This window comes from Conger conger, chromosome 12, assembly GCF_963514075.1.
Source record: "Conger conger chromosome 12, fConCon1.1, whole genome shotgun sequence".
Classification (NCBI taxonomy): domain Eukaryota; kingdom Metazoa; phylum Chordata; class Actinopteri; order Anguilliformes; family Congridae; genus Conger; species Conger conger.
Window position 1 is genome coordinate 5,118,564 of NC_083771.1, and position 18,502 is coordinate 5,137,065.

Genomic DNA, 18,502 nt, shown 5'->3' on the forward strand with positions numbered 1-18,502 from the left:
GTGAGCATATTCAAAAACAAAATTTACTGGATGTAGTTTTCCTGTAATGCCAAAATACTGTAGAGATAAATAGAGTGAGAGACAGTCAAGAACTGCTAATAAAGATGAGTTGTGGTGCTTCAGTGAATCCATTAATATTGCTTTTAAAAATATTTTTCCCTCTAATATCCTGCAATGTTCCATTGTAATATGAATCATGGTCCAATGTAACAAATCTAAATTCACTGGAACAAGGACAAATTTAAATGTCCACCAATTTCTTTTTAAATTTGGTAAATTTGGCAAGACGTCAATTCTCGCAGTACAACCTATACAGTTCCTGGCTAACAAATGTAGAGGGGACTGCAAGAATTCTTTTTTCGGGTACTGTTCTGATTAAAAATGACAGGTATGTGTCTATAATGGAATCATTTAGCCAATTGTTTCCTTTCAGAATCGCTAGATCATGCGCTATTTTTGAGCTAATTGCTGGGAACATAGAAAGGACTGTTTAATATTAAAGATAAGGGTCCAGCTAACAAATGTATACCCCCTTTCATTTTGAAACAATTCATAGTTTTTGAGTTATGAGCTATGCAAATGAGTTGGGTGGCAATTGACAGTCAATAGCAACGTATGGCCACCCCACACTAGAAACACAGCAACAATTGCTGGGAACAGGATTTCGCAGAAAGGACTAGAGAATATTAAAGATATGGGTCCAGCTAACAAATGTATACCCCCTTTCATTTTGAAACAATTTATAGTTTTTGAGTTATGAGCTATGCAAATGAGTTGGGTGGCAATTGACAGTCAATAGCAACGTATGGCCACCCCACACTGGAAACACAGCAACAATTGCTCGGAACAGGATTTCACAGAAAGGACTGTTTAATATTAAATATATGTCTCCAGCTAACAAATGTATACCCCCTTTCATTTGGTAACAGTTTATAGTTTTTGAGTTATGAGCTATGCTAATGAGTTGGGTGGCAACTGACAGTCTATGGCAATGCATGCCCATACCACACCTGACAGACAGCAACAACGGGTGGCAAACAGTTTTTATTGAAATTTGTGCACAATTTTATATTCTCTGCAAATACATCACAATCATATCCAACTGTATTAATTTAACAATTAAAATTGACAAAATTACAGTTCATAAATAATTTTATTGACCGAACTTTTATTTTGATAAATGCTAACCCGATGTCTCCAATTGTGGCCAGCAACATTTGCCAACTTCACGGAGCTGGGAAACATGGCTGCATCCATTGAAAGCCTACTTTCAGAGATTTCAGATCTTGAAGACCCTATTGAAGAATTACAGAATTTGAAAACTGCCGTGTTAGCAATACCTTTGAATTTACTGGGGGAGACTGTGTCTGGGCTACAACTGGGAGGTCTTTTTTCGCTTTTAGATACAAATGACAGGTTCGTATGTTTCATGTTTATGTTTTCTTGCTGAGTCAAGCAGGTCCAGTTAAGCTTTCCGGATTTTTCAAAATGCTGTACCGTAACGTGTTAGCGAGTTAAAAGACTGTTTTCTTTGTGAAAAAAACCCCCATAGTGTTTACTGTTCCTTAAACAACTTTTCATACATCATTTCAAGTTTAGCAGACTTTCAGTGGTTACAAACAAGCTGCATTATGCTACATTTAGCATTGTCATAGCAGTGCGGTACCGACTTCCATTGGATGGTCTGAGTACATAAAGCTTGTTGTGTCGTTGAACCTGGTAATATAGCTGGCTGGTGCTGGTGCTGTTGTCATAACGTTACATTGCATATGTTATTTTGGCTTGGTAAAACCAGATTAAGGCTGCTTGATTTCTCATGAGTGCGATGTCCCAACAACAGCATGCCAAGTAGCTAGCTGGATTAACGCCTAAGAAACATTTAGGTAGCCACTACAGACGTTCCTGTAATTTTCATATCGACAATATGTTCTCCTTTGCATAGGGAGCAAACTGAGCTATGCGTGGCTATTCTGGGTCCGGTTAGCTTTTTGGTTAGCATTTCGATCAATGCTAACCGGAAGTCTCCAATTGTGGCCAGCAATATTTGCCAACTTCACAAAGCTGGGAAACATGTCTGCATCCATTGAAAGCCTAGTTTCAGAGATTTCAGTTCTTGAAGACCCTATTGAAGAATTACAGAATTTGAAAACTGCCGTGTTAGCAATACCTTTGAATTTACTGGGGGAGACTGTTTCTGAGCTACGACTGGAAGGTCTTTTTTCGCTTTTAAATACAAATGACAGGTTCGTATGTTTCATGTGAGAGAACATTAATTTATTGCTGAGTCAAGCAGGTCCAGTTAAGCTTTCCGGATTTTTCAAAATGCTGTATCGTAACGTGTTAGCGAGTTAAAAAAACTGTTTTCTTTGTGGAAAAAAACCCCCATAGTGTTTACTGTTCCTTAAACAACTTTTCATACATCATTTCAAGTTTAGCAGACTTTCAGTGGTTACAAACAAGCTGCATTATGCTACATTTAGCATTGTCATAGCAGTGCGGTACCGACTTCCACTGGATGGTCTGAGTACATAAAGCTTGTTGTGTCGTTGAACCTGGTAATATAGCTGGCTGGTGCTGGTGCTGTTGTCAAAACGTTACATTGCATATGTTATTTTGGCTTGGTAAAACCAGATTAAGGCTGCTTGATTTCTCATGAGTGCGATGTCCAACAACAGCATGCCAAGTAGCTAGCTGGATAAACGCCTAAGAAACATTTAGGTAGCCACTACAGACGTTCCTGTAATTTTCATATCGACAATATGTTCTCCTTTGCATAGGGAGCAAACTGAGCTATGCGTGGCTATTCTGGGTCGCATTCTCCAGGCGCTCGATCCGCTCTACCTGGCCCGGAACTGCAGGGCTGAGCTTCAGAGAGGAGTGAATCATTCTGACAACTCGGTCAAAGTCTTGGCGATGTCACAAGTTAGTATTCTTGTCCGGGGAATTTGTTTACCCGTTAACAATGCAAGATTAATATTTCACTGGAATTTATGTCGACTACCGATGTCTAAAATTACTCTGCATTGTACTCTAACTGTGTTTTTTATTTATTTCTAGGTTGGAAGAATTGCTGAGCATTCCGAAGCTATCACGGAAATCCTAAACAACCAAAACTTGTTGAAGGACGTCATTCACTGCATTGGAGTGGAGAAAATATCTGTTGCTAAAGAGGTAAAGTTGCCTTTTCATATTTTACAGCAGCAACCATTGCCTGACAACTAAGCATGCTGACAGTTTTTTTTCTTTTTTCTTACACATTTCACAGGCGATTGGAGCACTTTCGAAATTGGCTCATACCAAAGCAGGGCTAGATGCATTATTCCAGAGTAATTTGCTGAACGACCTGAAAGATGTTATGTCCACAGATGATGTTATCCGATACAGAGTGTATGAGGTATGTTCCTTGAATTTTATACTGTAAAATTATAGTTAATAACACTTTTCAGGACCAGCTGATATGGTGAAACAACTTAATTTGTTATAGGAGGGAGCAATAACCAATAAATAAAAAAATACTACAGAAATTGTCAGATTACTGTACATCTTATGTTTCTTGAAGGAATTGAATGGTCTACCAGCCATACTGTTTTCTTGCATTTCCCATATTGGGAGTTAAAACATGTTGTCTGCACCTCTCTCCCTGTTGGACAGCTGGTGGTAGACATATCCTCTGTTTCTCCCATCTCCCTGGGTTATTGTGCCAACAGCGGGCTCGTTTCCCAGCTTCTAGGGGAGTTGACTGGCGATGACGTACTCGTTAGGTAACTGCTGCACAGCTTGTCCCTTTAACACACACACTTGCATACAGTCGTACTCAGACAATCGAAACAGACTGCATCACTGTGTAGTTCTTCAACAAATACAAATAGAAAAACTACAAATAGAAAGATGCAACAGTTCTGTATGCTCAGTGGAGAAATGCACACTGTTCCTTGCCTAAATGCAAACATAACGTATAACATTTGATACATGTTATAATATGTGGCATCTGTGGGTGAAATGCCCCATTTCACTTGCTTTGACCTTGCTAGTAGATGTTCTTTTATCTCCCTGTTAGAAGATATTTGACACTGTGTTCTACATTTTTGTCTCCATTGTGGGTGATGTTGATTCTTCTTCTCTGCCTCTAGAGCCACAGCAATGGAGATGGTGACCACTCTGGCGCACAGCCAGCACGGGAGGCTGTACCTGGCCCAGCAAGGCATCATGGATAAATTCTCCAACATGATCATAGGGGCGGAGACGGATCCCTTCTCCAGCTTTTACCTGCCTGGTGAGGCACCTTCTAGAATACACAATAAATCATTATTCACTCGTTGTTACGGTACATGACTGGGACCCGTAAGGTCGGTGGTTTGATCCCCGGTGTAGCCATGATTAAAATGAATAAATACATCTGATACATACGCTTAGTCAAAGCAACTGTAAGTCGCTTTGGATAAAGATGTCAGCCAAATAACATGTAATAATGTAGTCATCATTCAAAACTGTAGAGAGGAGGAGACACAGTAAAGTTGGTCATTGCTGCAACTGTCACTTTCCATAATGATGGGAAAATCCAGATCTTAACATTACTGCCTATTTGTGAGATTGGGAATTTCTGTTAGTAAATGTACAGTAGTGTGCAGTGATGATTACACACTTAACACAATGAAGATAAATCAGAAACCAAGTACTGTTCAAGTATTTATTTCATGTAATGTTGGTTCATGTGGATGAAAATAGAACAGATAAGTAAACCGATAACTATATATTGTGAAAACAAAATAATAGTCTCTTTTGGAGAAAAAAGTCTATGTCTAGTGTGGCCACCCTTTGCTTTGCATTTAATCATTCACATATTTTTAGATTTCTTTACTCGTTAAACCATTCCATATGGTTTAAAGTTCATTCCAAAGAGATTCTTTCGATGTTACAACTGATTTATTTATCTTGGTATCCAGCAAATCCCAGTCAAGCCAAGTCATAACTTTTATGTCTCCAGATGATTATTTTCATCAAGTGACCAACCGACATCATGTAAGGCTACAATGCAGCTACGAACAATCTCAGAGAGCTCCTTCCGTCGTGCCATCGTGTTTAACACTCCGACACTTCAAAGTTCATGTTACCTTAAATACTGGAACAACTGACCATCAGAAGTAATTTTGCAGAATAATGTTGCTTCAGACCAGTTTAAACAAATTGTTTAGCATCAGCAATCATGGAATGAGCCTTCAAACATGCATTCATGCTATGCAAAAGTCAAAAGAAAAATTTCAGTTTTCAGTGTTTCTGTTTATTAGCCATACTTTTACCCCAATGTAATTGTGGGAATGATTTTTTTGTACTCATTGCTTACAATAGTATTGTTCAATACATTCTCACCCCAAATTTTTAAAGAAGTAATATATTAGGACCCCTTTTGCACAAACATGGTGGTGTATAATCATCCCTGCACACTACTCTATACAAGAGGAGAGAAAAATGGTATATGAATGCTACCGACTGTGCAAGAAGACACAGTAAATTAGTCGTTCAGTGTTCTCTCTCTCTCTCTCTCTCTGTTCCTCCCTCCCTTACTTAGATTCAGGTTAGGGTGACAGGGCTTATCACTGATTGTATGTATTCTTCTGCATCATACAGTTGGAGTCTGGTTCTTTTTCTGGCTTTGAGCGCTGATCTGTGATGCACCTCTCTCCTCAGGGCTGGTGAAGTTCTTTGGGAACTTGGCCATCATGGACAGCCCTCAGCAGATCTGCGAGTGCTACCCGGCCTTCCTGCAGAAGGTGTTCGAGATGGCCATGGACCAGGACCCGGTGATGACGGGCGTGGCTCTGGACACGCTGGGAGTGCTGGGCTCCACCGTGGAGGGGAAACAAGTCCTACAGAAGACGGGTGGGGCTCCATGCATTGTGATGTTTAGTGCTCTTGACTGAATCTGGCATGAAGCGTGAGGAAGAAGGGTATGTTGTGAGCGTAAATTGGAGCATTCCTCAATTGGAGTTTGTTATCACTTCTGTGATTACAGTGGCCTATTACATTTATTGTCTAAAGCAGTGGTTTCCCAAACTCAGTCCTGGGGCCCCCCTAGTGTATGCCGATTTCGTTCCAACCACAATTGCAATCCCAGAACTTTTACCAAGATGTTATTTTTTCTTAATTATATGCTATTGATGTTTTGAGAGATTATTTACACTCTTAAAGGCAAACTATGCAGAGTTTCTCACTCATCTACCCCGCCTATATCACCAAGATCATTCTGGCTCATTTTCTGGCTGGCCTTTAGTAGCTTTGTAGCTAGCTCCGTTGCAGACTACCGTATGCTGTGATGAGCTAAGAAAACGGCGGTCTAATATGATTCGTAAAACATTGCTTTAGTAGTCACGTTTCACACAAGCCATTTAGCTAGCTATTTAGCTGACACTACCTGTGTTTGTATTTAGTCATGGTTAGTAACTAGTCTATAGTGTAGTTATAGTTAGTAACTAGTCTATAGTGTACAACTGAAGTAATTCAGGTCAAGGACATTGCCCAAGGGTACAACTAGGTTTTGAGCCTATAACATTCTAGTCCTAAGCTGTGGGCCCAAAGGGTTAATTCACCTTAATGACAAACGTAAAACTGACATTGTTCGACCAGCTGTTTCCACCTATGGCTCCAGCATTGCCATGTCCTTGACTCTAATGCTTGTGTTGCCTGAGTTACGGCCGCAGCACTGACCGGCCCCTGTGAACCTGCGTTATCTCCAGGCGAGAAGTTCCAGAGGGTGCTGACGAGGATGAGCCAGCTGGCCATGAACTCAGCCACGGAGATGAGGGTCCGCTCTCTGGAGGCCCTCACCCTGCTCCTCACTCTCCCGGTGAGTTTCCCATGCGTCCGGGAAGCCGGCTGCCTCGCTGTGAGGAGGCTGGGAGTTCTGCAGCTGGCTCCCCGGGGTGGGAACACCGCATTACCTCAGTTACCTTCGACGCACATAAAGCTTTACAGCTGAACATGTGCGTTTCTACGACTACAGGCTTTCTAAATGGACAGTGGCAAGATGGATGCGATGTAATGTAGCATGGTGTAATTGCCCATCTACATCTTTGCCTTCTGTAAAATATTCATTGGGGTCCACAGATTCATTAATCTGTGATCTCAAAGACTCACTTCACTAATGTGTTGGTATTTATAGAGCCCTACAAAAGCCTGGTGTCTATTGAGAAAATGCACATGTCACTTTGCTTATTATTAGTGATCTGTTTCTTTTCTCACGCTGACAGCACTAAAGCATTTAACCTTCCCGAGGGGCTAATTCACACAGATTGCTAATTCTACAGATTGTTTTTAGATATGTTCTGTTTAAGCATACAGATATTTTAAATCATCAGCTTACAGTAAGTACCCTGCTCAAGGGTACCGTGCAAAACCCCAATCAAGCCTTGCAACCTTTGTTGTAATTGTCTTGCTCTTTAGCATTGTCATTCCTCTTCTCAGGTTAGAGAATGTAAATCATGATACTGCATTCATTCTGTCAAGCCAATTTCACCAGAGAATACACTACTGAGAACTGAAACCCTCCATTAACTTCATATCATATTGCAATAAAAGCTGGCACACACATTTCAGAAAGCCTGTGTTTTTTCATGGTGCATTTCACACAGGGAGGAAAGAATTAAGTGCTTGTCGCATAACTAGAAGTCAGATGCCATGCAAGGTTTCCATTTACACTGTCGTTGGAGTCAACCCACCAAGGACTGGGAAGTGTCCCAGATCTGTAATTCATTTCCTCTGAATGAGTGTGGCGTGGAAGTCTAGAGGCAAAGGCATTCAAGTTGTAGTTGTCTTGGTATGGCATTTACAGACTTGGCCTATCTACCTGGTGTACTGCACATATGTTCAACCGATTTTATATGAATTGTACCTTATGTGGCGTGTTCGGTTGCTTGTTGTATGGCCTTGATATGCACTGTTTTGTACGTCGCTTTTGATAAAAGCGTCTGCTTAATGTAATGTAAAAGTGAGATATCTCTCTTTCGACTTTACAAAAAAATCCTTTGTCTGAATCTTGAGCCTATTTGTACTTCGGGTGTTGGTCTCTGTCTAAAAAGGGGTCCCGCACGCCCCCGCGTTGACTGGCAGGTCTGTGTTTGGTAGGCGGAGCAGCAGACGGAGGACCTCTTGGGTCTGACGGAGTTGTGGTTTGGGGCTCTCTCCAGCCAGCCCGTGGAGATGTTCTGGGGGTTCAGCACCCAGCCCTTTCCTGAGCTCCACTGTGGAGCCCTGCGCATCTTCACTGTGAGTGCGTTACGGTCCGTCCCCCTGCAAGAACTGTCTCAATTACACATTTAGGATGCAATAGAAATATAGATTTTTATTTGTACAGAGATCCTCTAGCCTAGAATATTCATAGCACATACTTTTTTTTTCATTAATACATCTTTATACATTTCTTCGTTAGACATCAAGTCATTTTTTTTTTTTTAACAGGAGCCAGAAATATATTTATTCCATTTCAGTAAAATGCCTCGCCAGTCTGACTAAAGCTTTAATTTGAAGTAAAATTTGTTGCAATGCACTTCTTTTTCCCCATCGAAGGCCATCGCTTGCCAGCCCTGGGGTCAGAAACTGATGGTAGCTACCCCGGGCTTCGTGGAGTTCATTGTCGACCGCTCAACAGGACCAAGCAAAGAGTCTAAGGATGCCAAGTTCGAGCTTGTGAATGCCCTGGTGAACTCCAAGTCCACGGCGGAGATCTTCGGGAACCAGCATTACCTAAGCCTGCGGGCGTACCGGCGCGAGGGGCCGTACTACGTCACCGCCGTGTCCTCCGTCACGGTGGAAGGAGCAGACTAACGTTGCGGAAAGGTGTGCCGTTGCCACCGTTACCGTGGGGACGGCCAACATTTGCCACTTGAAGGAAGCTCTTATTAGTTTATTAGTTTATATCTTAACATGATCAATGTTTAATGCCCTTGTTTTTGTATTTGGTTTATATGTGCTTATTAAAGCGGGAGCTGGCTGAGTGTAAACTCTGTTTTATTATCGGGTTAATATTTGCTGTGATGATTGATGCCTCTTTCATGGTTGTGCCCTGCCACTCAACCAACCTACTTGGTGTTCCCCAGAAGATACCTTCCCCTTTCCCCTTAGCATATTTCCGCAAAACACACGCTGTTCCAGAAAATGCTCTTTTGAGATTCGATATGGCAAGGGTTAACCGAAATGGAAATGTTGGAAATATTGCCACATATTTTTAAAGGTGGTGCGAACTGACTGATTTCGAAGGTCTCGTTATTCACTTCGGGATGATGTGTGCTTTTGACGTCTGCTGGCCAGTCGGTATCGTTGCGTGTCGATACTGAAATGCGGCTGTGTGCTCCTGGCTTTCCGCGCGTCACAGTCAGAATAGATCAACTCTGGGCGCCTATGAAGAAGAAGGTAGAAGGTGTGAAATATGACACGGCGGAATGCGCTGCTTCGCAGAAGACCTTGATTTGTGGTTCCGGCCTCGTCGGTCTCTGGGAATATGGGCCCCAGAAGGCTGGGTTCGGGCTCAGGTTATGGTTCACCTTCTTCAGCGCCACCTCAGAGGGCCTATTCCTGCTTGTAGGTTCAGCGGTCAGGGTCGTGCTCCTCAAGAGAACGCAGTTGACTGGTCGTCAGCCCATCCTGTGGGTGAGAATGAGGTCAGAGCCCAAAGGTCCCATTCGCAGCACGGCTAAATGCGTTCCCTTTCACAAACGCTTGCGACAGCTGTCGTATCAACGACTGGAAATCTCGAAAAAAGGATGGGAATTGTAGTTCGTATGCTAATGAGTATGAGCCTACATAACTAAAAGAAATGAGACATTCTGTGATGCACATACCTGGATTGTTCGTTCTGGATCATTCACTCATTAAGTTTTCTGTTCTGTAAAATATGTTGTCAAGGGGATTTCAAAACCTCAATTTCATTATGAGTATCATGAATTCTAACTAAGCATGCCACTCTGAGCTTGGATGCTTGCTAGCTTGAGGATGCTTGGGGCCACACACAGATGAGCCCACAAGGTCTGTTATATCGGTGAACTGCAGCCAATACCTAGAAAACATGTCGCATTTAAGCGAAACTGTGGATGGACAGATACTCCTCCGGGTTAGACAAAATATGCCTTAACTGGATTTTTGGGTGAACTGCCCCTTTTAAGAGACTGAAAGTAACATCCCCGTCTGCTCTGTGTAATTACTGTTTCAGACACTAATGGATGATGACATTATTCCAGAGCAAACCTTCTGCCACTGCTTTCATGTTTATTTCTGTAATCCAGGAATTTCATTATAGACAGTTTCACAGTAATTACAGTACTGTGCAGAAGTCTTGGGCACCCTAGACTTTATTATATATGTATGTTTATTTATTTGTGTGAAGAACACATTTGAGATTTCCAAATACTCATTTTCCAAAATATTTAATTTTACAGAGACATTTTTGTATTTCATTTAAAAAAGTAACATATTACTGTTAGTAATGGACTACTTTTTACATAAAAACTTGGTTAAGACTGTCTGAGATAGAAGAAACCGGGAGCCAACCAAAGTCTGCAGATGATTGTCTTATAGAACTGCAGGACAGTGTTGGCTATCTCAGAGAAGTGATGCAGTTTTAACGCCGAAGGGTGATTACTAAATTACGAAATTAGGCCAAATTACTAAAATGTAATGTAAAATGTATCGTATGTTTATTTAGGACCTTTCATTGAATTATTTTTGAAAGAATCTTTATCTGTACAGAATGTTATACAGGTACCTCAGACTTTTTCACTGTGTGTGTGTGTGTGTGTGTGTGTGTGTGTGTGTGTGTGTGTGTGTGTGTGTGTGTGTGTGTGTGTGTGTGTGTGTGTGTGTGTGTGTGTGTGTGTGTGTGTGTGTGTGTGTGTGTGTGTGTTCAGTGGGGTCCAAAAGACAGACCACTAGTGAAAACTTTTGCATTCTTTTGTAATTAATACATTCTTTTCCATTACAAATTATGGTGATTGTGGATTGTGCAGGACTCTTTGCTCTTCTTTGGTCTTCAAGTAGTTCTTGCATAGCTTAAAAGTAACCAATTTTTTTTTTTCTAAATACTAAAACTTTTTGTTTAATTCCACGATTACACCCCAGATTTTCAGTGTGGTCTCAGACTTTTGGACCCCGCTGTATGTGTGGACAGATGGATAAAAGCATCGGGTACAGTTAGTTACCGCTCTTGTGCGGTCACAGAATGCGTGTGAACGGAGCGGGGAGCAGCGGGATCTGCGAACCCCTTCATCCTGCTGCCATCTGGCGCGTGTGCTGGGCCGTGGCTCTCGCCTGGCTGTGAGCCCCGCTGTGTTCCTGTGAGCCCTGCGGCCATTGCTCCTGTCATCGGGTCAGCACCTGCTGAACACGCCCCGCTTTACTGTGCAGCGTGCTGCGTGCTGATTTCGCAGAGTTATTACAAACTGTTTTCTCGCTCACTTCAACCGGACCACTGAGAAGTCACCCCCACCACATAACTTGCACTGCAGTCTGTTAAGTATTTGGACAGTGGTACAATTTCTGTTCTGTTGGCTCTGTACTCCAGAGCATTGCATTTGAAATGAAACGATGAATATGACTATGAGGTTAAAGTGTGGACTGCCACGTTTAATTTGAGGATATGCACAACTTTATTGGCCGGTCCGTGTATGAGGCCAAAGAACTATCAATTCAGAAGACACAGGTTGCAACTGATTGTAACACAAGTCGGGTGATGGGTATAAAAAATACATGAACATACCAACACTGTAAGGGCAATTAGAAAAGCAGTAACATAAATGGAACAGCTACAAATGTGCCAGGAAGAGGATGCAAGTGCATGCTATCTCCACGGATGGTTAGGAGCGAGGCCATAAGTAACCCAAGGATCACAGTTTAAAAATAGCAGAGATTGGTTGTGTCTTGGGGTCACCAAGAACAGAAATTATACCACTGTCCAAATACTTACGGACTGCACTGTACTGCTCTGATGGTATTTTCTTCGGTTATCTCGGGGGGTCGAGCCCTCAGAATGGAGCCATTCACCATGTTTCATTGGTTGCAAGTCTACTAACATTCCAATTCTATGATTGGTCAGTGTTCACAGTAACCACCGTGACTTGGCTTCTCTGTTACGTAAGTGATACCAAACAGAGGAATGAACTGTTTCACTTGCCCTGCTGGGAAAGTGCTGTTATTGGACCATGGGGGGTTTTCTGGTTTGCCAGAAAAGTCTCAGAGCTGACCTGTTATCTCTCACACGGAGTGCCAATAAAGTCCTCTCATTTTGCGGGTAGAGTTTATTCTACCGGTCTCTGGACTCTGAGTACTGACATGAATATGTTTCAACTGTAAATATTTTACAGCAGGAATTCAGGCCACTGGTCTGGCAGATATGTATTAATAAAATCTAAATTATGACACTGACATTGAAGTTTTCATAAATGAATAAATTAATGAATTTTGGAAGTGTCATTGATCATCGTCGTCCAGTTCGTCTGGTACTGTTTGAATCATCTTGTTTGAAAATTTGACAGTTGGGTTTAATTACTTAACTACAGTAACTGAATAAAAATGTGTCCTTGATATAGTGTACATGGAAGGCATTAAAGGACATGGCAGAGATGACACAATTCAACATCTAATTCTTCACAGCTACCATGTCCTTAGCACATTTTACTGTTTTACTTCAGATATTTTTTTCCTTTGTTGTGTATTGTCTCTAGTTGGAAACCAGATTTACTCTGCATATCTATCAAAACAACCACAATCCACGTTTTTCCTCAAAATTCTACACACAATACCCCATAATGACAATGTGAAAAAAGTTTTTTGGAGATTTTTGCAAATTTTGCTAAATAAAAAACTAAGAAATCACATGTACATAAGTATTCACAGCCTTTGCCATGAAGCTCAAAATTGAGCTCAGGTGCATCCTGTTTCCACTGATCAATCTTGAGATGTTTCTACAGCTTAATTGGAGTCCACCTGTGGTAAATTCAGTTGATTGGACATGATTTGGAAAGGCACACACCTGTCTATATAAGGTCCCACAGTTGACAGTGCATGTCGGAGCACAAACCAAGCATGAAGTCAAAGGAATTGTCTCGAGGCACAAGTCTGGGAAAGGGTACAGAAAAATCTCTGCTGCTTTGAAGGTCCCAATGAGCCCAGTGGCCTCCATCATCCGTAAATGGAAGAAGTTCGGAACCACCAGGACTCTTCTTTGAGCTGGCTGCCCATCTAAACTGAGCAATCGGGGGAGAAGGGCCTTAGTCAGGGTGGTGACCAAGAACCCGATGGTCACTCTGTCAGAGCTCCAGCGTTCCTCTGTGGAGAGAGGAGAACCTTCCAGAAGGACAACCATCTCTGCAGCAATCCACCAATCAGTCCTGTATGGTAGAGTGGCCAGAAGGAAGCCACTCTTTAGTAAAAGGCACATGGCAGCCCGCCTGGAGTTTGCCAAAAGGCACCTGAAGGACTCTCAGACCATGAGAAACAAAATTCTCTGGTCTGATGAGACAAAGATTGAACTCTTTGGCGTGAATGCCAGGCATCATGTTTGGAGGAAACCAGGCACCGCTTATCACCTGGCCAATACCATCCCTACAGTGAAGCATGGTGGTGGCAGCATCATGCTGTGGGGATGTTTTTCAGCGGCAGGGACTGGGAGACTAGTCAGGATTGAGGGAAAGATGAATGCAGCAATGTACAGCAATTCCTTCTCCCAACCCTCCACCCCTGCTGACCTTCCTACCCTCCCCAACTCCCTAACCTCCTTTTCTCCCCTCTCTGACGCCGACACACTGAAACTCCTTACTTCCCACCGCCCAACCACCTGTCCTCTTGACCCCATCCCCTCTCCTCTCCTACAATCTATATCTGAGGACATTCTCCCTTTTCTCTACTCTCTAATCAACACCTCCCTCTCTTCCGGCACCATGCCCTCTTCCCTGAAGAGGGCCAGAGTCACTCCCCTCCTCAAAAAACCTACTCTTGACCCCTCTGCCCTGAACAACTACCGGCCTGTCTCTCTTCTTCCCTTTCTCGCTAAAACCCTGGAACGGGCGGTCTGCTCCCAACTGTCCACTTGTCTTCTCCACAACAATCTCCATGACCCCAACCAGTCTGGCTTCAAGAGTGGCCACTCCACTGAAACCGCCCTGCTCGCGGTCACTGAGGCACTCCACTCTGCTAAAGCAAAATCCCTCTCCTCTGTCCTCATCTTCCTCGACCTGTCAGCCGCCTTCGATACAGTCAACCATGAGATTCTGCTCTCATCGCTGTCTGGGGTCACAGGTTCTGCACTCGCTTGGTTTTCCTCCTACCTCTCTGGTCGCTCCTACCAGGTGACTTGGAGGGGCGCAGTCTCCGACCCTCAACCCCTACGAACTGGAGTCCCACAGGGCTCGGTTCTTGGGCCTCTCCTCTTCTCGCTATACACCATGTCTCTTGGTTCTGTTATCTCTTCCCACGGCTTTTCTTATCACTCCTACGCTGATGACTCCCAACTCTTCATTTCCTTCCCCCCTGACACCCAAATCACCACACAGATCTCTGCCTACTTGGCTGATATCTCTGCGTGGATGACTTCCCATCACCTGAAGCTCAACCTTGCCAAAACTAGCTTCTCTACATCCCTGCTAAGTCCTCTCCGTCAATCGACCTCTCATTGACTGTTGAGGACTTTGTAGTTTCCTCCTCCCATACGGCAAAGAATCTTGGGGTGACTCTTGATAACTGCCTCACCCTGGCTCCACAAGTATCCTCCACTGCCAGAACCTGCAGGTTCTTTCTGTATAATATACGCCGTATCCGTCATCTCCTGACTGAGAAAGCCACCCAGCTCCTAGTCCAGGCGCTCGTCATCTCCCGCCTGGATTACTGCAACTCCCTCCTAGCCGGTCTCCCAGCGTATGCCATCAAGCCCCTCCAGCTGGTCCAGAATGCTGCAGCCCGCCTGATCACCAATCAGCCCAGGTCGGCTCATGTCACCCCGCTTCTCATTGGCCTCCACTGGCTTCCCATTGCCGCACGCATCCGTTTCAAGGCCCTAGTGTTGGCATTTCAGGCTGCTAAGGGGACTGCCCCACCTTACATACAATCCCTGATCACTCCCTACTCCCCAGCTAGACCACTCCGGTCTGCCAGCTCTGGTCGCCTTACGGTTCCCTCTCTACGTGCACCTGGCGGTCGAGCTGCACGTTCACGCCTGTTTTCCGTTCTGGTTCCTCAGTGGTGGAATGACCTGCCTACCACTGTCAGAACAGCAGAATCCCTCCCCCTATTTCGACGCAGACTCAAAACCCACCTTTTCAAACTCTACCTTAGTCCTCCCTCCTGATTTCCCCTGCCCCTCCTTTCTGATATCCCTATCCTTGTCTAACCCCCCCCCAAAAAAAAAAAAAAAACTTCTGATGACAACTATGTTTAGAACAGCATTTACTGTGTATTTTGCTAGTTTCTGGATGTGATGCTCTGACTTATGGTAGAACCTATGCACTTGTAAGTCGCTTTGGACTAAAAGCGTCTGCCAAATGACTAAAATGTAAAATGTAAAATGTACAGAGACATCCTGGATGAAAACCTACTCCAGAGCGCTCTTGACCTCAGACTGGGGCGACGGTTCATCTTTCAGCAGGACAATGACCCTGAGCACACAGCCAAGATATCAAAGGAGTGGCTGTGAATGTCCTTGAGTGGCCCAGCCAGAGCCCACACTTGAATCCCATTGAACATCTCTGGAGAGATCTGAAAATGGCTGTGCTGCAAAGAGGAATGGGCAAAACTGTCCAATGATAGGTGTGCCAAGCTTGTGGCATCATATTCAAAAAGACTTGAGGCTGTAATTCCTGCCAAAGGTGCATCAAGAAAGTATTGAGCAAAGGCTGTGAATACCTATGTACATGTGATTTCTTAATAAAAAATAAAAAAGATTTTTGCTAAAATTTCAAAAACTTCTTTCATGTTGTCATTATGGGGTGTTGCGTGTAGAATTTTGAGGGAAAAAAAGAATTTATTCCATTTTGGAATAAGGCTGTAACATAACAAAATGTGGGAAAAGTGAAGCGATGTGAATACTTTCCGGATGCACTGTAGCTACTGGTTTAATATTGGGACCCGTGGAGGGATTATTTACGAATACGGGAGATCTTCTGCTGCAGCTTCAGTGTATCCTGGAGATGTGGAGAGAGCTGACTGAGTACATATACTGTAGTACTCAAGGCTGTGCAGTTGTCAGCACACAGCACCACTTTTTGGGAATTTCAAAGCTGCATAATCACAGCAGTCAGAATGAATAAGTAATATGGAAAGAGTCCAGGAGATCTGAACACTCATACTTGTTAGGCCGTTAGTAACCTGGCACAATAATATTGATGGGCCCAAGGTTTTTGAGCTATCACATCAAATGAGTTTGAAAACATTTCCCAAATTGTGAAATCCTTCTTGTGAATTGAGAAGAAAAAAAGTTTTTCGGCATAGTAGAATATACAGTGAGGTCCGTAGTTATTTTGATAATGGTGTAATTTCTGTTATTTTGGCTCTGTATCATCAAGAAACAATGAATATGAGGTTCATATTCGGTCATCCGTGCAGGAATTACATCCCTTTTTATACAGTCTCCTCCTCCATTTTAGGGGACCAAAAGTAATTGGACAGTTGGATTCTCAGCTGTTTCTGATTAGACATATGTATTCACTCGCTTCCTTGGTGCTGGTATGAGAAAGCTTTCAGTATCTAGTCTTGATTCTAGGCTTTTTTTTTTTCTTTCTAGCATTTCCTTTGGAGTCAGTTATTGGCATTTGTCAATATGAGGACCAGAGTTGTGCCAATGACAGTCAAGGAAGCAATTATGAGGCTGAGAAATAAGACAAAAACAGGCAGAGACAAAGGCCAAACAATAGGTTTACCAAAAACAACGGACTGCACAGTATGATTCTTGAGATTTATACCAGAGGTTCATGTCCCCTACAGGACATATAAATACACCACTGGGTCAGAGGAGGGCAAAGAAGCAGCCAGATCTGCACAAAAGCACGTTGGCGCAGTGGGCAGCACAACAAGAAGGTCCTGAGTTTGAAACCCCGCCTTGGCCTTTCTGTGTGGAGTTTGCATGTTCTCCCTGTGTCTGCGTGGGTATCCTCCAGGTACTCTGGTTTCCTCCCACCAGACAAAGACATGTAGGTTAGGGACTACAGATGAAAATGAGCTCATCAGCTAACTCTGGCACATTTATATTGATGTGGAAACTGAAAATGTGCACTGTCCCTGATAAATAAAAGTAAATGCACTCGTTCCAAATTTGAAAAAATTAAACATAGTTTAACTGCCAACATACTCTAACAGGAAAACGACCATCAAACCAAGAACATTTTGTGAGCTTAGAATTATATGGTTCTAACTGACATGTTTGACAAAAATTAGTTGATGTCATAAATATGTTGTTAATAGGGCACTAAATACATGTGTGAAGCTTTATACAAAAAAGCTGTTTAAAAGTATGAAAAAATGCAAAATGTAAAAGTTGTATCTGCTTGGAGCCTGTTCACTTTGGAATCTTTGAAGCTGAATATCTCAAAACTACTCGGAACACAGACATAACCTTCTCATTTTCAGCTCACGGTTTAGTAGAAATGAGAAAGATTTGATATCACATGAGGAGACCCAGAGTAATGCAAGCTTCTCAGTGGGGAAAAGTGCCTCATAGATCTCCATTGTTCCAGGACAGCCGCATGGGTCTGCCGGTTTCATTGCTGCTACATCAACTGCTGTATTGATACTTGAAACCGTTATTTGTACAGGAAGCCAATATTTTGGGTGTGTAAGCTAAGAATGGGCTGACAATTGACAGGTCACTGAGTAGGAATGATTTTGGCATTGTTTTTTTCTCTTTAAAAAGTGTGCTGTTGGTTTCAATGTTTAATTAAATCCCCTGTGCTTCTCTGTGTCTAATTGTTTACCACTTACATGGTCACTTAGGAGCCATGGGATAACTGCAGAGGCCATTTTAATTACCTTCAGTTGTGACTTCAGCATCAGCTTGTTTTCTTTGCCATTGGTTTTATTATTTATGTTCATATTTATACTATTTTATGTTCATATGTATACTATATAGCCAACTGAAATGTGCTACTATATGGACAAATATTTGTATATGCAGTATAGCTGGCTACAAGACAATTATTTCTGTAATCTCTGTGTTTACTGTATTGTTTTTTGCATGTCTTTTACATTGTGTAAAGTCATATTTCTTCTTTTAAAACCTCAGCTTTATTTACATTCGAGGTGAATTATCATAGGCTACAGTTTGCACAGCGTGTGTTTTCACGCACCACCATTTGTTATTTAACAAATTCTACCATAGTCTGACCTTATGTATTTGTTGCTACTACCATCCTTACCATAAATAAATTGCAATATTATAGCAAACACATCACCTGTTTAGTTGAGAACTGCCCCTCACAACAATATTGGGCTTTGCGGTTGACAGTAATACATTTAATTCTTGAATGTTTCACAATAA

The 18,502-nt window shown here is 42.7% G+C and overlaps 1 protein-coding gene across 2 annotated transcripts; it reads left to right on the forward strand.

Moving 5' to 3' along the window:
* The first annotated feature begins 1,216 nt into the window (after positions 1-1,216).
* On the forward strand, positions 1,217-8,993 carry psmd5 (proteasome 26S subunit, non-ATPase 5). Of its 2 annotated transcripts, none has more exons than XM_061263270.1 (10): positions 1,217-1,416; positions 2,778-2,922; positions 3,058-3,171; positions 3,266-3,394; positions 3,652-3,761; positions 4,131-4,273; positions 5,686-5,877; positions 6,732-6,841; positions 8,119-8,259; positions 8,560-8,993. In XM_061263270.1, exons 1-10 carry the CDS (start codon positions 1,244-1,246, stop codon positions 8,815-8,817), a joined length of 1,515 nt encoding a protein of 504 aa, XP_061119254.1. In that variant the 5' UTR covers positions 1,217-1,243; the 3' UTR covers positions 8,818-8,993. The 2 variants fall into 2 exon arrangements, with proteins under 2 accessions (XP_061119254.1, XP_061119253.1); XM_061263269.1 differs by lacking the exon at positions 1,217-1,416 and adding an exon at positions 2,011-2,243.
* The last annotated feature ends 9,509 nt before the right edge of the window (positions 8,994-18,502 follow it).